The following is a 27559-nucleotide window of genomic DNA, read 5'->3' on the forward strand; positions in this document are numbered from 1 at the left end:
CAGCGATTTCAGAACTATGAACTGATGGATTTCCATAATTTTGTAGCTAATTTTAACAAGTTATTGTTACAGAAGCATTAAGAAACAGAAACCTTGAAATAAGTTGATCATCGAATGATGACTAAACCTGAATTGTCGCTATTTATTTATTATAAAATTTATTGAAAAGGGTATTTCAAATGATGTATTTGCAGTACTAAAAGTTATAAAATTTGAAAAAAGTAATGAATAATACCTTAATTGGAAGCTGGGAATTTCAGTGGCATCTAGTTGAATGTAAGCGTTGGAATGAGAAAAAGTGAACACTTTCTGATGACCAGTCTCTGAAAATGTTAGTTCTTCTCCTCTATGATCTAATGGCAGCGTTGTAGGTGGTGTTGTGCTAGTTTGAGGTTTTTCATCTTTGTACTTTGGGCTCTTGTCTTCAGTCTTTGATTTCTCTAATGGTTTAGGAGGTTCTGTAGGCAGATGATTCGCTAACGGATCTGAAAAATAATTATTGTAGTTATAATTACATGGGCGCATGGGGGTATATTCAAAAATAACAAAAAATTGGCTACTTACCAATAAATCCTCCCTTGAAAAAATTAAAGATTTTCACGTTTCGGAACTCTCAGCTGGTTCCTTCCTCAGTGGCAAGGTAAAAAGGATTAAAACGGAAAGGAGATAAAAGGAGTAAAACCAGGAATACATACCACTATATAAAAGTAACATACAAAAAAGATATCGTTCTTTTTATTCAAATCTCGTGTCTGAGACACTGCGTTCTTTTTTATTCAGTCCATTCTTTTTTTCACTCTGCTCTGTTCATCTCATGATCTTTTTTGTATGTTACTTTTATATAGTGGTATGTACTCCTGGTTTTACTCCTTTTATCTCCTTTCCGTTTTAATCCTTTTTACCTTGCCACTGAGGAAGGAACCAGATATATATGGGGCTTCAATCGCTAAATAATTTATTTTTCGGGAAAATTTCCCAAGTTTCTCGAATTAATTTTTACTGCTTGAGGTATGTATGCAGCTTTATTCGAAAGCCTGTTTCATTCCAAACATAGTGGAGTGCGAATCATGAATCTAAAGTAATTACAAAATGAAAATCTTTCAGTTTTACGTCCCACGTTTATGCTGGCTAAGCTAAAGGAGACGATGACGATGATGAGAAATGAATGAAAATGATGGAATAAATAAAGTGGGAGAAAATGTAAAACCCCGAGAAAACCCACCAACACTGTGTTTGTCCACCACAAAGTCCACCTGGTGCAAGTTGGGATCGAACCACGTACTAGAGGTGAACGCTCTACCACTGAGCCACCGTGCCCCCGAAGGTAATTACAGTGCGAGCAGGATCTTCTTAAAGTGTGTTTTGCTTTAATTTTTCAACAAATTTGCACCATTTACGAGATAGTTCGAAAATATCTTATGCTTACGCTTATTACTCGTATTTCAATAATTCGAAAAATGGCTTGATGTAAGGTAGGAATAAAATTAAATTTTTATCGTATTAATGGAATTTACACATAGAATAATCAGAGAAGTCAAACAATATCGAATGCAATGCACAAAGATAGGATGAGATCACTACTGATAATTCTAGACTGCGCGGGAGAAACAGTATGTCAGAAATTGATCAAAATGACACAAGTCAAAATTCGAGATCTATGTGACATGCTCCGCCTCCGGTTAATTCGGCATAAGTCAATTCTAAACGTGAGTTAAATAATCGCGTCTTGATACTGTTAATATAAGTGATTCATACTTATGCTTGGTAAAATAAAAATAAAAAATCGCCTCCTGAAAACCTGTCTTTTTGACGTATACTGTTTCTCCAACGCAGTCTACAATTAAATTCAATATACAATCGTAAAAATATATCAAGAACAGGATCGGGTCAAGAGACATCATATAAAAAATTAAACTAGTTTACTGTAACATTGGGAAATATATGTAAAAGCCTTTTAAAACACTATGTAATCTATCTCAATATATATCCTGAATATATATCCTGATTGTTCTGATTTTACAAACTATTTGTATTGAGTAGTCTCCATGATCGTACATACATATTTCATTTAATTTAACATAAAATATGAATAGTGTCGAAAACCGGAAATTAGCCTACCGGAAATCAAAATATCACATATAATATAGAAAGCATAATTAGAACAACCAAATTTCATATAAAGATCATGAAAAGTTTAAATTGAAAGTAAAGAAGATTTAGGAAGTTGCTCTCCAGACTTCTTCAAAACGGTTTTCTTGGCCTTTTAAGAGAAAATTATTTCATGTACTCAAAACGTTTTCATTCAATCATAAGCTTCACATTATCTTTCACATAATTTAAAGCAAAAAAAAAAATCTTTACAGACCATGTTAAATTTTGTGTCAATTCGTAATAACGATGTCATGAAAAAATTAAATTGAAAGCACTATTCTTATATACGTCTTCTGGAAAAATGTGGATTAAATATGAGAACCCGGAACTAAGATAGATATGGAAACTCTAACATTTATATGAAGGGTACAACCAGAATGAAGTTTAGTATGCACAAGGAAAGATTCCTGAATATAGTTGAGCAAGAGATTAATCAAATAAAACGTATGCTTGACTAACTTTCGTTCTACAGTACATAAGTTTATGTATTATTGCACAGAATCTGTATATATCGAAGTCCAAATGGATGTTATAAAATCATATTGAGTTGAGTTGATTTTAACATCGCTTTCAGCAGCGAGGCTATATGAGACGTGGAATCCGAATCACATAAGAAATCATATTATTATGAAATTAGAAACCTAATTGAAAAGATACTAACAAAACTATAATAGCTTTATTCCTTATTTTGTTTGAAATTTTGACTACCAAACTAAAATATTACAGATAAATTCGGATTACAAAATTAATAACCTATATAACTACATACGTAAATATATAAAATTTACGAAATGTTTTATGATTTCGTACGTTCCAGGAGTTTTTACAGACCTAAATAATGAAATTACTTCCCGTTTCATATCCCATGTTTGAATTTCAACTCTAATTTTTCACCGATTTTTTTTTAAATTTTCAATTCGACCTGTTTATCTCTCTCTCTCTCTCTCTCTCTCTCTCTCTCTATATATATATATATATATATATATATATAGGGTGTTAATGAACTATACCGACAAACTGTAAGCGGTGATTCCTCACATCAAAATAAGAGAAAAAGTTCATATTGACCTTCCTCGAAAAGTGCATAGTTTTACAGCTAGGGCTGTTCAAAATCGCGAAAATGCCAAATTTCAATAGGTCCTGGTTCGAATTCCAGAAACTGTGGATGGTGGTTCTTATCAGCGTAAAGAAAGCCACGCATATACAATCCAAAAGTGCATATATATATTGTGGATATGTTCACGCATAACATCGACATAGGTGCACCAAAATCGATGATTCTTCTTTTGTTTGAGTATACTTCTTCGATGGCCACATATATTAATCGAGGTGTAATTATAGTCTTTGATGCTATACTATGAAACATTGCATCGCATGCAGTATGACATACAATAATTGTGTGTAGGATAATGCATAATTCGCCATAAGTGCACAAATTTTCTTCATTAGAAGTCGGTTTAAATTGCTTTTAAAAAAAGTTGTTGATTTAACAATTAATGTTGTTTTTAGAGTAGTAAACATACACATTTACATTATAAACTTACCTGATACATTATGATGATGTGTTTGATTGACTTCATTTTCTGTTGTGACAAATCCTAAGCAAAGGACAAGGATGGCTGCCTTCGGAAGACAGCTGCGTAACATTATTTTGTCCTACAAAAATAATAAAATCGAATAAGTTAATAAATATCACACGTTAATAAAACTAGACAAGTAAAAAAAAATCTTCTTAACAGTATGCTGTTGTCAAATATCACAAACATTATATAGGTGCTACTAAAAAATTAGTCTGAATTTCGCGTGTTTTACAGTTACACTGAAATCCGTGTATATTGGCCATCATCAGTTCCACTGAAAACTATAAGTGGCCAAGTTACGGAAAATTAAAACTTCGTATCGATTGGATTAATATGAAATATGAATGGGGTCTGTTAATACATTTGCTGACACGAGACGTGAGAAACAACGAACAGTACCATCACCTGTATTTTTGGAAGGGTCACTTTCAATGGAGTAGTTAATTCTTTCCTTTCTTGGGATCATTTGCCTCCCAAAACATAACATCAACAACAACAAGGGTTTATAAGAAATGAAGCTGATCGCATATACTGCCAAATGTTCAGACGTCCAATATATAGAGGCAAATTTAATATTAAGAGTATACGAATAACGCTGCTTCATTATGGCAAAATTCCAAGATAGACAAGTGGCCAACTTACTAAATAAGAAGGAGGCCTAATGCATACCTAATATCAAAATATAATGTAACAATTAGGCTAAGTAGAGAAGTGGTGAGTTAACAGCTTTTAATGTAGTTAGAAATGTTCAGCTGGAATCAAACATATTAGGTTTTAATCATGGTTTTGCTTCAATACATTCGATATCAAATACATTCCCAAAATTAAGGTTTGAAGAAAATGAAAGGCACAATTAGTTTAAGCTGACTAAATAAACACAAAACAATCAGTAAAAGTTTGCGCAACATGTTTTAGTTATTATTTCTACATAATTATTTCATTTTCCACAATTATGAATGAGAATATAATGGCCAACTTTGAGACTAGTGCACGGAGTAAGTATAATATGAAGAAACACTTTTAATATTATATATAAGCACAACAACGTCGTTAACCTAATTCTACGTATTTACTTGGAATCCTGTGTGGTCACAGTGTAGATTGAAATTCTGCATTGGTATCCTAAATCCAATAAGAACGTATGTGCTAATCATTCAACATGTGAATAGGAGTAATACAGCAACAATGAAATTTTCCTGAGGATTACTTTCGTGTATTTGAAAAACATGTTGTTTCAATGCTTCCTCTAACATTTAATTGTTGCTTTCCAAATTGAGGTGCCCTCCTATCCATACCCCAAAAAAATGCAGCAGCAATAATAATTTAATTTAATTTAATAACATATTTAAAGTGCTAAGAACAACGTTAGCCAAATATAGCAATGTACAAGGTAATTGAATATTTTGCACATAATACAACTGAAGGCTTAGAACTCAATGTTAGTACCACATAAGAGTATACAATATAACAAAGTAAAACACTAAAATAGCCCCAATCTTAATAATTAGATTGTCTAATAATAAAATATAAATATAACTATTTAAACAAGAAATTCATGTATGAAATGTTGTTGTAACAGGATAAAACATTATAAAAGTAGTAAAATCCTTACACAACCCTAATTACTAAGAGTCCTGTCTTCTGTTATTAAACATAGTAAGTAAGGTGCTTAATACAGAGTTCTTTGTATCGTTCTTACAAATAAATTTGTTTTCCTTACTTTGTGAGTTAGTGCTTTGTATGAGATATTATTTATAAGGTACTCACTGTATAATTCATTTTCTAGAATAAACTAAAAATCTTATTGCACATAATAATAATAATAATAATAATAATAATAATAATAATAATAATAATAATAATAAGAAGAAGAAGAAGAAGAAGAAGAAGAAGAAGAAGTAGTAGTAGTAGTAGTAGTAGTAGTAGTAGTAGTAATAGTAGTCCTGTTCTACGTATGAAATTACCATTATATCTAAACTACTGAAAGATTTCCTTTATATTTTATTTACTAAGGAGACCATCATCCTGTGTATCACTGGAATAGGTTATAACAGCTCATATTTTAATTTTTTTTTTCAAAATTCCTGATAGTAAAAAAGTCTGACGACAAATAAATTATAATTGAGAACTCAGTCAAAAATTGGTAAGATATTAAAGAAACTGTTAAATTAAAATTACTTACGTTTCTGAATATGGTTAGAATAGTGCTTTAATACAGATTTCTACAATTACAGCATTATATGTAAAAGAAATTATTATTATTATTATTATTATTATTATTATTATTATTATTATTATTATTATTATTATTATTATTATTATTATTATTATTATTATTATTATTATTATTATTATTATTATTATTATTATTATACCACCAATCAGAGTTCGAACAATATTCCACATTACTTGAACCTGTGCGACTGAACATGCTACTAGTTTGATACAAAAAAATATTTAATATTTCACTATATACTAGTTTATTTTCTTCTGTATAGAAGTTAAGTGTATATTTAACCAAGAACCCATTCACAAAACACGAATTCCTACAAGTGATTTACAAGTCGTAACATATTATGAAATATGTTCACTGAAAAGTCATTTGTAATATCTTTCTAATGTGTTATTGATTTTACAATAGTGTTATAAAATTGGCACTTTTTGTGAAACGGACTCCACGACAAATATCTGGTGATAGACAAATTATTTAATAACTACATAACAACAACTTTAGTAAAGCGTTCTCAAAGGATTCGATTTAAATGTAAATGTACAATATATATTGATGTAAAAGTTATGTTATATGGGTATTACAAAATGAATTAATTTTATAAGAACAAATCAACATATTTTTTTAAAGTTTCATCTGTTTTTGCACAAAAATCTCGAAAATTTTTAATTCTATTTAATTCCAGGATATCTTACTTTTGAGTATTAGTTTATCTTTCTTATAAGAATACATTCGTTGGTTTGAAAGATATTTATCTAGTAGAACGTATAAGAGTTAAAGTAGGTTCTTTACATTGCAATGTAAGCCATCATAAAAAAAAATATATAACCTGAAGGTTTCCACTAGGACACTTAGTTTTTGTTTATTCAGAAAAGATCCCCAAAAGTAAAGAATTATATACTAATTCCTTTGGATACTGATGACATTAAATTGTAAAAATTAGTTACTAATAAATATCATAACAATGACACAATAATACAAATTAATTTATTGAAGTTAATACATAATAAAAATAATTTGCTAAAAAAGTAGTGGTAAAAAATGTTACAAAACTAGTAAATAGTTAATCGTTGAAAAATAGAGAAATATGGAAATTATTAGAGACGAGAATTAGATTTGAGAGACAATTAAAAAGTAATTGTATAACTCATATTCTACAGGGACAAAAAAGACAGGATTCATTTCCAAACAATATGCTATTATTATTATTATTATTATTATTATTATTATTATTATTATTAGGTCCCGTAGATCAAAAATTAACAAGCATCACGTGATACAAGCAGTGCCGGATGTACGTATAAGCTAAACAAGCTATCACTTGGGGCCCCACTTTCTTGGAGGCCCCAAAAATTAGAGAAAAAAGTGTATTTACATTCCCAAGCTATAGGATAAAAAAGACAAGTTATTAAACTTATATGTATCAACAGTAGTTTGCGTTGTGTAGGCTCCTATGACGTAATGGGGGCCCTCCTGCTACTCTGCTCCCAAAAGTGTCATTAGTTTGCTCAATTTTGCACATAGGGTGTTTACGTTCTCTACGGACTGGCAACATGTAGCATGCAGCGTAGATAATAATTTGTCATTAACAATGGACAGCTGGACAAATAAAGGGCCCCCATTAGAGGAAGGTTACCAAAGAGCACGCACTTAATATTCATTTTCAAATAGCTCCGAAAGTAATGAAGCAAAAATTATATAAATTGTACAAAATTTTAATTGAAGTTTAGGCTACATTGTAAGAAATAGAAAAGTTTACTACTAGATGTACAAATGGAGATATACGTTAAAAAGTTAAAAAACTCAAATGCGTACTCTTAAGGACCAGTGTCCCAAAGAGTGCGTTTTGTGGTCCCTAAGAGGGCGCACTCAACACCTATCATACTTGAAACCTAAACCCCTTCGTAAACTTTAATTTACCCTAAGGTTTGCTTCCAATTGTTCGTATACAGGCAATTCTAAACTATTTTGCTTCCAACAATTTCATCATTACACGTCCATGTGGTTTTAAAGAATTTATTATGAACGTACACGAAATTTAAAACATTAGAGAGAATCTTCGTTTAGTTTCACCCACAAATTATGATTTTTATGAGTAAAATTAATGATGATTTTTTAAATTCTTAGTTCGTGGTTTCATTACATTATTCCACCAACTAGAAAAAATCCTGAACAACACCTTTAGTGTATGTCTTTTTTAATTCTTAGTTTGTGGTTTCATTACAATCGTAATCGAAGCCATATTTCACTCAGCATCTTCCTCCAGAACACTTCCAGAATCTTTTACTTTGATCATTTCCTCACTACTTAGGACGACATCATCATACCATGAAAGGCAATGACAAACTACCATGGACCAAAGGCCTACCTTCGGGCAGAACACCACATCATCATTGTAATTTAAGAAATTTTGTGAATTTAAAATATTTCTTATATATGATTTACAGTTGGTGCTTGAATCGAAGACAAACAATTACAAATAATTCTACAATCCATTCAAACATCATATTACATTCCGAGAGTAACTGATGAGAATAACATAGTCTGTAATATGAATGCCGCTACCCACACACGCTCTCAAAGAAATTCTCCCAAAGAGTACGTGCGCGTTCTTTGGTAACTCACTAACGTGCACTCTTTGGGAAACAGCAGTCAACTCGAGTGAAATTCATCCATGCGGCTGCATATGCAAGACCCCCGGAACAAAGCCATGGTAAACAATTCTATCTGCATTCATGTTTCCTACCATGCAACAAGAGTACTGTAGTTAGCTGCTATATCAGAATAATTTCTTAACTAAGAGTATTAAAATATTACATCAAGAATTCAAAAAAGTTATTTTTAGCTGTATTTTCTGTTTGCAGCGATCCGTTAACTTCCCTTTTCTTCGTATCAACTCTCACACAAAGACGCATCAAACAGCATAGCAATAACAATTCTGTGTGTTACCACTTCAGCGTAATTGGCACTGCGCGCTCTTAGGGCGTGCGTACTCTTTGGTAACCCTCCTCTACCTTCAACACCTTCGGACCTCATTAACTCTAAATCGGACTCTGGATACAAGTATTTACATTACGAACAGAAAAGAAACGGAAAAGTCAGAACAGGTTCTAGATCTAAACCTAGATTCAGTTCAAATGCTCAAACCAAATTAACTTGATGATATTAGAAAAAATAATAATATGTATATACAAAATCATATATTAGGATATTACTTTTCTTGAAAAAAATACAGTATAACGAACTACACAAAATTCAATTTGACATTATCAATTTCTTTACTGTTAACTGCTTTTCGTTAATGACTAAGTTGAAGAAAATTAACTTTTCATAACGATAATTATTTTTAGTTCACTTTTGAGTCAAAACATTTTATGTTCTTACTAATTCATTGCAACTTGTGCATTCTACATCCAATGTAGTTTTAAAGAAGAAAAGATAATTTTTGTACTATTTTTTTTTTCAAAAATTAAATTCTCTCAGCAACTTCTAAAACTAGTTTTTATACTTCCATTGATTTATTATTGCGCAATTATTCATTGCCTCACCTGAATATTAAGTATCTGCATCATTACTTGCACTCTTAATGAGTTTTGTATACCCTGATTAACCTAAATCTTTCTCTGTACTAGTATATCTATTGTAATTTTTCCTTGATCTCCTTTACGTACTAAATATTACTTCATTTTAAAACACGCTTTTCATTACTACAATTACTTCGCTACTTAATATACCATAGATGCCTCAAATATTCAAATGAATATTTAAAAAATGTCCATTACACTTCATTATATGTAATACACAGAATATAGATATCAAGAATTAGTACCAGGTGATTCTTCTCTGTGGTTTAGATTTTAACATATAAAGGTCAAAGAAATGCATTCAGAAATGTCACTTTTAGCTTCGAAAGAACTACTTTCCATTGGCAGTAATCCATATAAATGACAATGACCTAATCCTACATCTTTAACATTGATTTGTTGCAGAGAGAGAGAGAAAAAAAGTAAGTGTACTCGTAATATCTACGTATCTTTCTTCATTGCATTCAAAAACGTTATATTTTCATCTAATTATCAGACTAAAATTTAATAAAGTAGTATACTTGATACCAGAAAGTAAAAAACATTTTGGCATGGTGAAATAAGAACAAAAGGTATCAGCACAAAAGTTTATTTACAAAACCACAGGACCTTACTCTACTTTTCTATGTAATCATCATAGTTGTCAAGACACCTGTTATCACGTGGGACTAGTTTTTGAATGCCGAGGTTATACTCATCCGCCGCCAAAGGATTAGAGCCAGGCTGTCACTGCTTGCTTTAGTTCCTAATCGTTTGCAAACTGTTTTCCACCCAAAAGTTCCTTAAGTTTCGGGAATATGCAAAAATCACTTGGTGCCAAGTCAGAGCTGTAAGAGGATGACCAAAGATTTCCTACTTTAGACTTTGAAGTTCCTGCTGATGCCGGGCATTGTCATGGATCAACAAAATTTTTGTCAATAGCATTCCATCTCTCTTATTTTGGATGGCGCGTCGAAGTTGTTGGAAAGTTTCACAATAGGCTTAACTTTTTGCGCGTTCAGGAAACGAATGACACCACGTACTTCACATTTGGCAGGACTTTCGATGGCGCCGCCATTTTAAATCGCTGCCAAAACAAGTAGGAATACAGCATTGAGAGTCGGTTCATACTGAGGTGAAGGAATGAGCCAACTGCCGCGCACGCGATCGCAGTGGTGGTGGTGGGGGCCGGCGCCGCGCACGATGCGTAATCGTTCTTTACTTTCTGGATGGTCTTCGTATGAAGCAAAACGAGACAAAAACAAATGAATGAAAGTGACTCAACAGTGTGCACTCATCAGCGAATATAATGCGGATATTTATTTAACAATTACCTCTGTGTTTCATGAGGACAAATGTTTGTAAATAATAAGCTACTATATTTAAAAGACTAATCGGTCTTCTCCTAAAAACGGGAAGAATGATTAGCTTCTGAAACATACTAGATCTTCCTCTTTAGTAAAAATATAGGTGATGTTAACATCATAAGGAAACCCTGGTAGACAGTAAAAACGGATCACGAGCTAGAAGTTTCAGTTTCGTTTGGTAGATGTCAAACGAAGGCTAGAGGATGTCTGCTACCATCTAACGAGGCGATGTGTAACTTCTACTACCTTCGTTTCAATAGTAGAAAATACAACCTGGAGAGTCACCGTTACAAATGAAAATGTTAACGGATTGATTACATCAATGAATTTAGTTGAAATAATCGCTCTAGCTATCTGTTGCAAAAAAAAAAAAAAAACAAAAAAAACGCTTTTATTGAAGAGTTATCTGTGAAGTAACGGACGGACGTCCTAACATTACAATCTTAGTTTAATTTATGTGATCCTAATACCGTCCGTAGTTACCATAGTGGATAATGTAACCCATAATGTAGTTAACCATAATGTGGATAATTTAACCGAGATGTCCCACACGAGCAGACTTTCATCTGAGAAATGTACTACTCACTTGGAAAACATAAGCAGACAGCATAGAATTAGTTAGACTTTCTAGTTAATGAAAAAAGCTCTTTGGATAGACTAAGAAAATAAGGTAGGATAATATTAATGATTATCTTAACAAAATTAATAGTAACATCCCCACTAGAATTGAATTGACAAAGGATTGGCTCCAGTGTCAGGCGTTTGGTTTAGTGTAGTTGAGAATAAAATTAGTTGTCACGATATTAAATATAATTTGAAAGAATCATTTTAACATAAAACTAGTTTGATTAAATTTCATCAATTATTATTCAGAGAGAGAGTGAATTGCATGTGGCGTTCTGAGAGAAACGAAGACAGGACAATGCAAAATAAATAAATAATAAAGGTTGTAGAATTTTGTTTATTGAAGTTTCCCATCTCTTTTCAGCACCGAGACTGTGAGACGTGGGCCTACAGTTTCAAAATCAGAACCCGAATCACCGTGTTTCGTTCAAAGATTTCAATGCTCTCCCACCGAGAACTGAGCACGGGGCCCCATCAATCTAAAGCGTACGTGATAGTCACTATACAAGCGAGAGGGTCACTCAGCAGAAACATTACATACTATTTTTTTATGCTGAAAGACTTTCATATGAAGTTATTATTTTTGTTAATGGGAGAGAGAGATTTGGTTAGGAATGTGTAAAATTATTGTAGACAAAGTTGTCAAGTTCAAAAAATGTATGTATTACAGAATTTGTATGAACTTGTTTTTGCACGATAAAAAAAATCACTGGTGGATTTGAGGCTGTAGTGGATGCCCTCATAGGGTCTCCGGAAAGTCGTAGGAAGTTGTACTCGTAGGTTTGAGTATCACAGACACCAATGTCAGCGTAACTTTAGTTGATTTATTCAGTATATAGCATAGTAGATACATTCATATACGAACTATGTATTCAGTGGATTTGTATATAGATTTGTATATCTTCCATGGTGCTGTACACAATGATATAGGGGAGACCGGGGTAAACTGATAGAGTTTACACTTTCGGATTTTTTGTAATTTATACTAATCATATTGCAGACCTTAAACTACACAAATTACAGCTTCATACTTAGGTTTATCAAAAAGCTTGACACCTAGCCTTACACCAAATTCCTTGAAACATATAAACAATTTTTGTCTGAAAAGTTGTAACGTTTCAATCTACCTCAATAGCGAGGCAAGTTGGTACAGTTCATGGGGCTCGTTGATACATTGCTATATATTAACGATATTTGCATAAACTAATCATAATCCAAACAAAATTATGAGCTTTTGAGAATGTAAACTGTTTGTAACTGAATATCAAAAAAGAAAGATGAACTGTCTAGTCAAATCTATGGTGGATTACTGAATTAAAACGGGGCAGGTGAAAAGGAATACACAAATTTGCCATTTTTTTCTTTATCCTGTTTCTCACAAACGAAAGGAGGTAATGAAATGTAACTTACCTCAAACACGGATAGGCCTAATGTTGTTCTAAACCAGAAAAGTTAAGAAAAAAATAATTTTCAGTGTTGCCATCCGTAGAAATTTCAGTGTTTCCAGAATATAATTTAGAAAAATATAAGTTCAGGTAGCGATAAGAAAAATGAAACCAACGGCATTTCATGACATAGGCTATTATACGTATTATCTGAAGTGTATATTATGTTTTCTACTTTTCATAACAATATATAGCTACATATAATACTAAAACTAAATAAGAGTATGCCTATTCGAAATTTAATTTTTTTTTTATTATAGTTTTAACGACAGTCGTGAAATGGACCTAGCTACTTCCTCACTCAGTCTTTATAAAACAGCAAATTATTTCTCCTCACTGTCGGTGGATGAAGCTTCCAAATCTGAGTTACAGTGAAGGTATGTTGGGCTGTCTTCTCCACATTTGAGATGAGCCCATTCAATGCACTGATTCCATTTCTGTTACTCTTTTCAACAAACTAATCCTATTTACTATAATTATGTTATTGATAATATTTCTGTTAAATATGTTGAGTCCACCAAAGATCTGGGAGTATTATTTGATAATAAATTATTATTTTGAACAGATTATCTCCAAAGCTAGGAGAATTTTAGGCATTATCAAATGGATCTCTACAGATTTTGTGTTAATGGAAACTTGTGTTACTTCGTACCTTGCTAATGTTAAAAGTCATCTTGAATATTGTTACAGTATTTGGAACAGAAGCGTACAATTTTTAATAATAATATTGAATCTATTCAAAATTTTCTTTCTTTCCTGGTTGCGCTTGAAATTTAAGTTTTTGTCATTCAAAACTAAAGATGAAATTAGACACTTTCATGGACTTCTGAAACTATCAGAAAGAACTTTTATATGATCATAAATTATTACACGAAATCCTAACTGGTAAACTACAATTAATTCATGTTGTAAACTTACACATTCCTTACATTACTACTAGAAATTACAAAAATTGTGTGTAATAGTTTAATTGATGCACCTATCTATAAGTATTTCCCTACGGCTAATAATTATTCTCATCTTATCGACATATTTATTGGAGATTTTGGTTTTAAAAAAATACCAGATATCATCTTTTATAATATAGTGATTACTTACTGTGTTTGATATCTTTATGCATGCCCACTTGTTTTTTATTTGTATTAACGATTAATTTGTTTTCTTATTTATTTTCATTATTTATTAGTTCACTTTATTATTCATTAGTGCAATTTATTATTGTACAGAAATTGTCATTGGATCTATATCTGTTATTTCATGATGAATAAATAAATAAATAAATAAATATTATTTTAACAGCCTGTTTTTAAAGAATTTTCAATGCAAAGAAAATGGTAAACTCCATGAACATACAGGGAACAGACAGGAACGCCAATTGATTTTCTTACAATCACTGCCGCTGGGAAGATCAGCTGTCGTCACTTCAGCTGAATCTTTAAATCGGTGATTTCCCTGAGATTTGTAACTGCGATAGTTGTACTTATTTATTTAGTTAGTTAGTTTTGTAACCAGCGTACTGTACGGAAGATTGAATTTCTGGATTTTAACCGACACGGTGAACAAAACTGTTTCTCCAGAACAAACACACAATTCCTGGTTAATTCCCCCCAACAAGGACAACTGGAAATCCTAAACATAGTTAGATATTTTGCTAGAGTATATGTAAGGGAGTTTATAGCACTGACAATCAGTCGAAAGGAAATTTTCTGTTTGTGAATATTTGGAAGTCCACACAAGTTCAGAAGGAAAATTTGGAGTGATTTTTTAAAAAAAAAAAAGAATATCAGCAAGATGACTTAATTCACTCATCCTTCTATAATTTAAGTTGCATCAGGCTCGTATCCAGGGGGGTCTAGGGGAGCCGGGCCTCCTAAATTTTTACTGTCCCCCTAAAATTTTCATGGTAGGCTTGCAAATGAACTATAATATGGTGATGAACTATAACATGGTTGGATCGGGTCCCCCTAACTGCTACCTTCCTCCCTACATTTTTGGGCTGGTAACCGGCCTGAGTTGCATCCTTCGGTAAACTATTCAACCTCATGTGAATTTGGCCTCGCATACATTGGAAAACAGGACGTACAATCAGGACCAGCACCAGATGTGATCAACATAGTACGATATACTGTATCCGATTCAATTAATCAAAAGTCAAGATTTGTATAACATGCGCTGGAAGAAATACACGGAATTTTGTTAAAAAAATATGCTATTTGCAGAACCACCCATGGATATAAAAGATTAATAAGAGAGGCAATAGAGAAAAAGGTTTCGCGACAGAACAGTAAATAGAGAAGAGTTTTTAAAATTCACGAAATTTGGAACTCTTTATTACAATAAATATGAAATTAATTAAGAAAAACATAATAGTTTAAATATTAATTAAACTTAACGTTATAACGATGTTCTGATTGCTACGTATTGAAAGACATAATAACACAAGAGCTGTACAACAATATAACTTAATTCATTGAAACTCTGATGATAAACATAGTAAGTCACCTTTCAAACGTCAGTTCAAACTTCAAATAAATTTTATTTTGACCAAACAACACCAAACTGTAATTAAGAAAATTACATGAAATAGACAGTGTGCATGTTTTGTCATATTTATTCTATCATATGTAAGTATTCAAACAAGAATTTTAGGAATGATTAAAAAAAAAAAAAAAGTCTCAAAAGATTACGATCTTGGCCAATAATTAGTTTTTGGATCAGGAACCACAAAATTTTTAAACAGACTCTAAATCGAGTTTTCGTATTTTCTAAGGAATACGCACATCATACCAAGTTAAGTGATAGTTTGGGTTTGGCTACACTATATGTAGTTCTAAAGATATAAGGCCTACATAAAAATTTTTGACTGAAATATAATGGATCTTTTGACCCAAAAACTACATTTCTAATCTAAGACAAATGACTGTGGTTTTCAGTTTTTCGTCATTCTCTGATATAGAAACAAAGTTTGAAAAACAGGCAATACGTGGGTAACACGATAACCTTTGAATATAGTCTATACTTCCTTTAACAACAAGAACACTTAACCAACAAGCATAAAACGAGATTATGTTTTCGTGCTCTGTTACCTATTTTCCTATTTACAAAACAATTGTATTTATTCAGAACGTAATCATTAAATAAACTCACTCTCAACAATCAGAAATTATGTTCGAAATCTGCTCTTGATAAGATACAACAACAAACATCTCGACGGTTTTCTTATAGCGAACTTCCAAGGACAAAATTATAAAGAGGACATTGTTGAATAAAGATTTAAGAAGATGAAAACTTATTCTATATATACTTTAAAAAAAAACACACATTCTAACGTATTTATTTAAAACTAGCAGCGTTCACCCCGCTTCGCTGCGGTCACCCCGGAACGCAATAAACTTTGTTACTTAGATAATTTTTACTTTTTCGCTTTCAAGTGATATGATAAAAACCATAGAAGATTGCAGTAAATGTTAACATTATATCGCCTGTCATTTATGTTAACCCGCCCCGCTTCGCTGCGGTCACCCCGGAACGCAATAAACTTTGTTACTTACAAGTAAACCTTACGTTTGGGTGAATCGAGTTGCTAACTGAGACACATATGAGAAAGTAGTACTAAATTTGGTCAGTATTTCAGTGAAGTTATAGGTGCGAAGCTCCAGGGGTTTAGGAGATATAGCTACCAGAACATACATGGAAGTTCAGAATAGTCTTCATACAGTTGGAGGTAAAAGCTCTGTAAGACCTCTTGTAACGACAAAAGGTGAATAAAAAATATATGGGTACATATTAGGACTAGGTGGAAGTCATATAGTAAGGGTATACCTGACGGCGGCCATCTTGAAAGCCGCCATTTTGAATTAAGGTTAAGTTTTTAAAATAGGAATAGGGTCATGTGATACATGATTTAAGGCGCAAATTTAATCAGAAGAACAATGGTGACGTTAATTTTGATTTACACGCAATTGGTAAAAAGTTACAGGGAAATTAAATATTGTTGCAGCATATGTATTAGTCCTTTACCCCACCTTGTAAATTTTGTGTTAATGATAATAATTAAATAAAAAGCAGGTGGATAAATATTAGGTCTATGGTAAGAGTTGCCTTGATGGCGGCCATCTTCAAATCCGTCATTTTGAATCAGACAAAAGTTTTAAACAAAACGCATAACATTGACACCTTATTAATAGCAATTATTACCATAACTCCAACGGTATAACCATTTTTGCTTTATCATTAACCAGCACAAAATTAAATGGATCGCTCCTTACGACTACTGCTTTGACGGAAATGTTAACGACAAATGTGTCAAGTATAACTCGATTGCCTTTGTCAGGTGTGCTCACTGTGAGCAGAGCATTTGTGCAAGTCATGCACTCTTTTCTGAACTACATATTGATTGTACTAATTGAGGATTTTTCTGGAAGAAAGACCCAAGTTCAATTATGACTCAATTCCACTTTGGTCATTTTTCCTTAAATTAGCAACTTGTTTACGCGATAACAAATGCTGGTTAATGATAAAGCAAAAATTCTTATACCGTTGGATTTATGGTAAAATTTGCTATTAATAAGGTGTCAATGTTATGCGTTTTGTTTAAAACTTTTGTCTGATTCAAAATATCGGATTTGAAGATGGCCGCCAGCAAAGCAACTCTTACCATAGACCTAATATTTATCCACCTGCTTTTTATTTATTATCATTAACACAAAATTTACAAGGTGGGGTAAAAGACTAATACATATGCTGCAACAATACTTAATTTCCTTGTAACTTTTTACCAATTGCGTGTAAATCAAAATTAACGTCACCATTGTTCTTCTGATTAAATTTGCGCCTTAAATCATGTATCACATGACCCTATTCCTATTTTAAAAACTTAACCTTAATTCAAAATGGCGGCTTTCAAGATGGCTGCTGTCAGGTATACCCTTACTATATGACTTCCCCCTAGTCCTAATATGTACCCATATATTTTTTATTCACCTTTTGTCTTTCCAAGAGGTCTTATAGAGCTTTTACCTCCAACTGTATGAAGACTATTCTGTACTTCCATGTGATGTTCTGGTAGCTATATCTCCTAAACCCCTGGAGCTTCGCACCTATAACTTCACTGAAATACTGACCACAATTAGTACTACTTTCTCATATGTGTCTCAGTCAGCAACTCGATTCACCCAAACGTAAGGTTTACTTGTTAGATAATTTTTACTTTTTCGCTTTCAATTGATATGATAAAAACCATAGAAGATTGCATTAATGTTAACATTATATCGCCTGTCATTTATGTTAACCCGCCGAGTGACACGGTCATGCGGGTTGCATATAAATACGTTTATTTTTATACCTATGATGAACTAACAAAGGATTTGTACGTTATGGACACTTGAATGGTCAATTATCTCAAGACACTGGTAATTAAAAATTAAAGTGATATGATAAAAACCATCTAGGGTCCAAATCCTAATAACCCCCCAAAAATGAAATAAATTGGTTCAGCCGTATTAGCGTGATGAGCTAACAAAGGATTTGTGCGTTCTCTTTTATATAATAGATTGTCAGCTATACACATTAAAGTGTTTTTATGTTGTTGTTCATTGACAGAGTTATTTTGTAGATCGAATAATATTGACATTTTATAACAAACAGGAACTATAGGGCTACTATGTTTCTTAAAATGCAATAATAACATATACTTCTACTTTTCAGTAGAAGTACATGTTAAGTAGCATTGTTTCGTGTACATCACGTAAAAGAGTCTGGTATGTATGGCGTGACAGGCCCGTATCCGCGGGGGGCAAAGGGGGGCCGGCCCCCCTAAACTTTGGCTGCCCCCCATAAAATTTCAAGGTAGGCTTGCAAATGAATTATTATATGGTGATGAAGTATAATATGATTGGGTCGGGGCCCCCCTTACTTCTACCGGGCCCTCCTAAATTTTTTGGCTGGCTACGGGCCTGTGGCGTGATATTGAAAATTAAATGAAAATGGTGATTAATGCAAGTGAATGATGATGGAAGCATCGGTGGAACGAGAATGTGAAAGAAAACGGGGGTACTCCAAGAAAACACACGAATACGATGATAATCCTTCTCAGGACCTATGAAACGCTACAACAAAGAGTGCATTACATTATGTTGTTGAGAACGGTTATTTTCTTTCCAGCTGAGGTTATTTCACTTTGTACCGTATAGGTAACATTGAATTTTTATATGAACACCACACTGAAACTTCAGGCATCCTCAAATAGGATACTTAAAGGGGTCTAATGATAATTTTAACCTCATATTCATGTTCAAACTGATTGATTCATACGAAAAAAAAAAAAAACACCAATATCAACAGTTTCACTTTGGCTAAAAATGGGGGTGGAGGCGCAGGAGGCCATCAAAGGGGGCTTCAGTTAGTTTGGCGTTTTTCACGTGTGAATTGTCATTCATTTACGTAGCAAATATGCTAAAGCTACATCAATGGCTGTTCTTTAAGCAATAGCCCACTTATAGGTGTGGTATGGTTGGTTTTGGCTAATTTTGACCATGGTGTACCCGTGATACGATTTTGGGAAAATATATGTGATACTAGGATTAAAGCGACATTAAAATTTATTTTTTCATAATTGTGCTCGCAGACCATCATAGGTCAAAAGAGGCTCAAAATATTGAATCGAATTTTTTGAGGGGGAAATATGGTCGGGGAAGCTGTTATTATTATTTTTTTTTCAGACAAAACCCGTGTGCACCTATGCATACATCCAAGTGTGAACAAAATCGATCGAGCCATTCTTGAGAAATAAATTAATCCCACTTTTCCGTTTTTGCGCCATTTCTCATGACTACGGCCCGGAAGTTGAGGAAAAATCCTCTTTTTTACGAGTGCCCGAAGACGAGGCTTAACATAATATATGTTCATTTTGGGTCATCGTAGGCCAAAAAATGGTGAATTTTATTTATCCTTTTTTGCCTTTTTCGGAGGTTTTTTAAAAATATTTTTTAACGCTTTTTATAGGTCTTACTGTCTTTTTTGGCACTTCATCTTTTGACAATAAATTTACTGGCCATCACAACTATTGGACATAAATTTACTGGCCAATAAATTCGAATCACCACCATCTCTTAAACACCTTTTCTTTAGTAAAGAAAATTCAAAAGATAAGATATTCTTCAACAACTGGACTGATAAGACCAGATCTGCAACAATCACAAGCCAGATAAGGAGGCGTAACAAACCCACATTGTAGATTTTAAACTCCTTTTAGTATGTAGTAAAATTTGAAATGTGAGTTATAGTAAAATTTGAAATGTGAGTTATATTAACAAGCAACATACATGACTTTAAATCACAACAAAATCATTCAAAAACTCATCTAATTTGTGAAAGTCAACAGCCACATTATCAGTTGAATTGAAATAAGTCACCATCGCTGACGTCGCAGCTAGCCGAGGCACTGGAACTGGATGCACCATCGTTGGATTGTGGATTGTTTGTGTTTGTGTGTAGATTGCGATTGTCCTAATTTTCAGTAGTATTCTTTCGACAGGTCATAGTCCTTACAAACACTTCTTATTTCTCCATACGCCCATGAATCATCATGATTGCATTGAGAGTTTTCAAGCTAATTAGATATCCTTTTGTTTTCTTTAATAACCAAAAAAAAAATCTCTGTGGCTTGAAGAACCAAACAATTTACTAAATTTGTATTACAAAACTTTCATTCTTGCAATGAAATGGGAAAATTAAAATAATTAAGAAGTAGCAAATAACGGGGTCGTCACGGGAGCGACATTGAAATTCTTTCTGAGTCGATAAGTATTGTTAAGTAGTTGTAAATATGTGGGTGGGGAGAGAATAATAATAAAAAGCAAGTAATATAACACCCTATGTTTAGAGAAATCACTTAACACGATAATGGCTATAGAATAAGTATTTTTATAATTAATTTAATGGCTAACAATAAAGACAAAAGCGGCAAAAGTTTCATAAAATAAGCTGTATTTAAGGCTATAAGCATTTTGTAGATTTGTATGGCTAAATGCCTCTTCAAATAGGCTAGATTTAGCAAAAAAATAGGCTAAATTGGCATCACTGGGGCGAGGAACTTTTCCTGTTTTAGTTTGGACTTCAGTTTGTGGAAGAAGGACAGCCCGTTAAAATGCCTAAAATTGAACCTAGCAAAACTCAACTTTTGCGTCAACTTGTGTTTGAATTTATATAATGTCTTGTATGGAATATATATAATGTCTTGAACGGAAAGGCCAGGGCGGCCCAAGGGTAGGCGGTTGCGTGGGACGCCCTCAACAGGGAAGAACAAAAAATAAATAAATAAATAAATAAAATAAAATAAAATAAAAATTAAAAAGTTTTGTACTTTTTCTAAACAGTTGCTGATCTTTTTCCACCAAAGGAAAAAAAGGAATTTCGTAACACTACGGTATGTGTTGCATGTTTATAGCTGAATGGCGGGAAATTCGCGCAGACCGTAACGGGTGTTTGGAGTGGCGTATTTTGGGGGATTATTGGGCTGAAGCCCTCCGCGAATTACTTTTTTAAAAAATCATTTTCTCGCATATGCAAATGGAGATTTTGTGACCTGTGTAGTGCATATACCCTCGAAAAAAATATAATACGTCACTGGCTGCTTGAGACTGTATTGCAACTCAGAATCACATTAGAACCCGCCCTACCTCTTTCTGAAAAATGGCTTCTAAAATATTAAAATCATTGTAATAAAATGTAAACCATAGGTTAGGACTAGGAAAGGAGCAACAAATCTCTTTGCCCAGGTGAAAAATTTGCCTTGAGCCGCTCCTAGAAAAGGCCTTTAAAAAATCCATTTTCGTACGTCTTGCTGTTCAAAGCTGCCGAATTAACGTCCGGCGGGGAAGTAATTTTGACCTTTACCTACAATTTAAAGCATAAAATATTTATTTATTTTATTACGTGCCAACAGATACACAGATCAACTATAATTTCAGAGTGTTACAGGCTAGTGTGGGGTTCTGGCCTTCTCCAAAAGTGTCCGACTTCTAGTTGTCCTCCAAAAGTGTTCAAAATGTAGGATTTAACTTGGACAACAGAAACAATATAACAAAAATGAAAACTGAATAACAAAGCAAAGCATTTCATTGATAAAGTTTCTTTCCACTGTATATTGTATACTACCAGAAGCTTGTATTTCTTGAGCATTATATTCATTAAATATGTAATTCTAATTAAATTGGATCTTATTTTTCCTTCCTTTTTTCCAGTTTTTAGGTCTTTTTTTGAAAGATATTTTTAGGTCTTTTTATAGGTTTTCTTTTAAGGCAACTTTTAGGTCTTCAACTTTCGAGCTCTACTCATGACCAATGAGAGTTGAGGTTTGAAACGTGAGGCATTAATGTATCTTGGGGGTACCTACATACCACCCACTTGTCGTCCGAAGATTCATGTGGGGCCACTTCACTATAATTATCTACCCACGCCCTTTCACAATTCTAGCTTTTACGAATGCTGAGTACTATGAAACTAAAGTTTACATACAAATTTTGGAACAGTCTGTATAAAAGTTGTTACCCAGGTGCATTTAAACGTTTATTACGTTAATGCTGAAAGGAGTAAGTTTTTTTGCATATGAATTCCTTCATTTAAAAACAAGACTACGAAACTCTTAGAAGAATTTAAAGGCAATATTTTGTAAAACAATACAATAGACTATGACTTGTATCTTGGTAAGTATAAACCCACTTTTTGTTCCTGCCTGTTAAACGTTTACTGTTTATAACTACGTATTATTGCTTACAGCTTTTCTCGGAACAATGGCTATACCTGCAAGGGAAGTATACAACATGTAGTGTACATTATATTTTTGTAGAGTACTGGTTATTTGGTGCTGAACTAGAAGGAACAAACACAACTTACTTGTAATTCTTAAGAAAATAACTTTTCTTTGCATATCGCTGATTTAGTATACCTTTATCGTAGTTAATCGATTTATCATAGCATATCGGTATTTCCTGTTCTATCAATGGGAAAATCCGCTATCGAATTTCCATCTTCCTTTGATATTATGTTGTTTCCTCTTTTCTTTCGATATTATTAGTCTATTATTATTATTATTATTATTATTATTATTATTATTATTATTATTATTAACTGGAGGTATCAAAGTCAACATTTATATGCCGACTGGAAGGCATAATTGAATGTGAAGCGCCATAGGCGTCTCTGGCGGGGGGGACGAGGGGGTCGCGTCCCCCCAATATTTTGAAGTACAAAATATTCAATATTTCATTCTAATTTAATTTATTTACTAACGACAGAATAACAAATAAATAAATAAATAAATAAATAAATAATTATATTTATTTGGAATATATTATTCAGGCTGTGGAACGATTATAGAGTTCTTGATATACCTTAGGAGATCCGTGAAGGTAAGCAGAAAGGTAACATGGAATCGAAGATAATAAATAGGTTGGGCTAGGTAGCACCATTTTAATTACTTTCTTCGATGTCCCCCCCAAATTTTACATGCCAGAGACGCCAGTGTGAAGCGCGCCTAATGAGCACAAGATTATAGATAGGGTATGGGCTTCCGTCCTGCCTACAGCGCGAATGTTACCCTTATTCCACAATTAATTTCTTTGCCTCACAAAGCGCGATTATAGGACAGTCACACTAAATAAATAAATGAATACAATAAAATAAAGAGATAAAATATAATTTGAGACTGAATAACGATTATCTACAGTAGAAGTTTTAATTCAGTCAGGTTATCCGGACATTTAAAACATACGGTACATAATTAATTGCTTGGATTACCGTTTAGCATTTTTTTTCCGCACTGAGGCTACACGAGACGTGGACTTACCATTGTAATGGTTAAAACTTCAATGCCCTCCCACCGGGAATCGAACTCATAGCCTCGAGCACCAAAGGTAAATTTGCAAACCACTATACCAGTAGGGGAGGACTAAACTAAATGTAATGTAACCAATTATTCATATCTAAATAATAAGAGATTGCGGTCGTTCAGTGGCTCACTTTTGATGCGTGGGGTCCCTGGTTCGGTTCCAGCTCCGGCCAAGTGGGTTTTGAGGTGGACAAACACTGTTACGCATGGGTTTTCATGAGTTTATCTCGTTAACTCCCACTTTCCTTATTCCACCATTCATATATTATCACCATCACGTTTTCCTCAGCCTCGATTTCCAGTCTTTGTACTGCGCTTCTTTGATAACCAGTGGGAAGCTGATGGCTGCGCGGACCAGGCCGACATGACAATTCAGGGAACCAACAACGTAACAGTAAGAATTTGGCAAGGGAGATATGCGTCTAGGAAATAATTTATGCGTAATAAAGAGCATTACACAGTATGTTGCTGTACGTGTTCATCTAGCCATCTGTCCATGATTTTCCATTACTTAAATACAATCCCTCTCTGTTTACGAGTAACACAATATTACTTTTTTCCCCACCGCATTCAACATCAAAAGATACACAATTTTGTATACTTTTAAACAAAGTAGTTATTACTTGTATTACGAAAATAGAGTATTGAATACATGGAGCATTGACTATCGAGTATTAAAAGGCTTAAACAAGTATTGGCATTGAATGTCGAAAAGTAGTAGTGTTTTACTAAATATTCTTATTTGTGACATAGTAGCTTTGCTACAGGATAAAAACCAAGCTCTTATCCATAAATCTTTGGTGTATCGTGAAAGGGGCTAATGCAATATATATTTCAGGAGAACCAAAAGAAACTTGAAATTATGTCAACTAACCTCTTAATACAAACCAAATATTATAACATTGTATTTGTTATATAAAATAAAAATGATTTAAGGCATATTAGGACGTAAGTTCATAATACTAAACGAAAGATTGTGCTCTTCTTCTCAATAATGTATCACAAACTGAAAATAACCAAAAAGTGACCATGCACAAAAGAAACTTGCTAAATACGATTCAAGGAGCTGCGGCAGTCGTAAATGACTTCTTCGCATTTCAGTATGTACACGTGAAATAATATTTTGGTATTTTTATGCGCATAAACTATGAAAAGATTTCAATAAATATTCTTTAAAACAGAAAATAATGTTAAATCTGAAGGTTGAAGTTCAAAGACACGAATCTTATTTAAAAATGTAAGATTTTTATTGTATCTGTGTCTGCTCTTAAGATGTACGTAATAGTCACTCGTTATAATGACTGCTGTTATTCACAAGCGTGAAATTGCCATTACACGCGGAACAAAAGCAGGCGTACCTTGAATACTACAAGAGGAATATGACGTTGAGTTTATAGGCACAGAGAGAAGAGGAGTCAAAAGATTAGCTTTTTACCTCTTACGAAATAAAAGCTGAACAAACAAATAATAAGAATAATAAAAGCTTCTCTTATTGCTTAAGCACTTCATTTTTTTTCTATTTTTTTTAAACTAGTGTGAAGTATAACTAACTCTATGGCCTATGGAACCCAGAGGTTCAATGCCGCGTTCACAAAAGCTCTCCACTGACTTCTATCCTTAGCCAATTGGATCCAGTTTCTACTTTGTATTCCTATTTCTGCAACATCCATCTTAATATTGTCCTACCATCTGCGCCTAGGTCTTCCTAGTGGTCGTTTTCCGATTGATCTTCCAGTTAAGACTTTGAAAGTGTTTCTACTTTCTTCCATCCTAGCTACATGACCTGCCCACCTAAGCCTCCTAGACTTGATGATCCTAACAATGTTGGGTAAACCGTATAAATTATGTACTTCCTCAATATGAAGTTTCCGCCATCCCCCATTCCCGTTCCTCTTGGGTCCGAATATTCGCCTAAGGATCTTGTTCTCAAATACTTTCAGTCTATGTTTTTCCCTCCGAGTAAGCGACCATGTTTCGCAACCATACAGAACAACAGGCATGATTATCGTTTTATATATTTTAAGCTTGAAATTCCTCGACAGAATTTGCGACGACATGAGATTTGAACCGAATAGTAACACGAATTCCCTGCTTTTAGTCGACATTTAATTTCTTCGTGAATATGATTTTCATCTGTTAATATTGATCCTAGATATTTGAAACTATCCACTTCATCAAAAGCATTATTTAATATTTTAACGTATCCACAATTTGCCGTATTACGGTCCCGACGCACTTCCATGTATTTAGTTTTCTCTGCATTTACTCCTAAATCCATGTCCCTGCAAGCGTTTAATAAGATCTCTGCATTTCTTTCTATTGTTCTCCTATCATCCTCTATTAAATTTACATCATCAGCATACGCCATAACCTGGTGAACACCGTTCAACTCTAGGCCCTGGAATACACTATCTTTGATTTTCCTTATAGCATATTCCAAGACAGTTGAATAATAATGGCGACAACGCATCTCCTTGTTTCAGGCCATTTTCGACATGAAAGCTCGTGGACAAAATTTGTCCACGAGTGAGAAGTATATGGATATGTTATGTTTATGTCTGCACTCGGGATATCTTTACATCGCATATTTGTTATTTGAACAATTCTTCAAATAATGCATCATTCTTCTCATTATTCAAATATTTATACTCAAATAATGGCGTTATTTTGTTGAAATAAAACAATTTTAGGTGTTTAGGTCCAATATATTTTTAAAAAATCAGTTTGCTGGGATTACCCGTAAATTATCTAAAAACTGTAAATACTATAACTGAAGAATCTAATGAAAGAGGGAGCTATGCCACTTCGACAAGAAATGGAAATAAATTGAGTTTTCTAAAGCATTGTGTTCCGTCGTAATTTGTATAATAAAGGGTAAACTTTTTACTTCTTAACTTAACGTTAGGCAAATTCTACAAAAGGAAAAATGTGCCTATTCCTTTTTTTTTTTTTTTTAAATCAGATTGAATATTTTAACAACATGGCAATTCTATTTTAACAATATATTCTGCTTACTTGACTTTCTGTTTGTTACAGGTGTGTGATATTAATTCTTTCTTGTTCATTTTTCTCCATTTTTTCGCTCTTCACTTGATTTTTCTAAAAGAAAAAAGAAAAAAGGATAGCATTTACCGTGCGTGATCAATGGAACTTACCCCATCTTGACCAAAGTTGGAATGATGATAGACCTTGACGAAATTAGTACATTATATGTGAAATATTATGGTGTGTAAACCTTTGGTTTTCAAGTTATTGAGCATCAAATTTCGGTTTTCACTTAGTGAAATAATAATAAATAAACGATTAAACTCATTGGACCTTGACCAAACTTTGTATGGTGGTAAACCGTTACGAGCCTAGGACGCGTGCAATATTTCAATGAGATATTGTTGTATGCAGACTTTTTGTTCCCAAGTTATTCGCCATCAAAATTCAATTTGGACTCAGTGAAATCAAATATTACTAAAACATGATTATTAGAAACCATTCAATTTTGACCCAAAAGAGCTTGACGAAATTATTGCGCATATGGATTATAAAGGTGTACGAACCTTTAGTTCCCAAGTTATTGTCCATAAAAATTGAGGTTTCGACTTATTTTTACTAAATCCAAACCTCAATTCTTCACAGAGAGAGACAAACATAAAAAGAGGTCTTACAGCTCCATTACAAGCTAAAAGGCTTTGGTTAGGTAAGATTATTTCAGAGCTC

General features: G+C 33.2%; 1 protein-coding gene across 7 annotated transcripts in view; it reads right to left on the minus strand.

Moving 5' to 3' along the window:
* The window catches only part of axo (axotactin), a 368436-nt gene that overhangs the window by 170440 nt on the left and 170437 nt on the right, over positions 1-27559 (minus strand). For all 7 annotated transcript variants that reach the window (XM_081747155.1, XM_081747148.1, XM_081747149.1 and 4 more), the window contains 2 exons: positions 3696-3807; positions 236-485 (listed from right to left, as the gene is read on the minus strand). In XM_081747155.1, the coding sequence (XP_081603281.1) occupies positions 236-485; positions 3696-3798 (353 nt within the window). In that variant the 5' untranslated portion in view covers positions 3799-3807. The remainder of the gene's footprint in view (positions 1-235; positions 486-3695; positions 3808-27559) is intronic.

The sequence above is a fragment of the Thermobia domestica genome, chromosome 18 (assembly GCF_964235325.1).
Source record: "Thermobia domestica chromosome 18, izTheDome1.hap1.1, whole genome shotgun sequence".
In the NCBI taxonomy this organism is placed as follows: Eukaryota; Metazoa; Arthropoda; class Insecta; order Zygentoma; family Lepismatidae; genus Thermobia; species Thermobia domestica.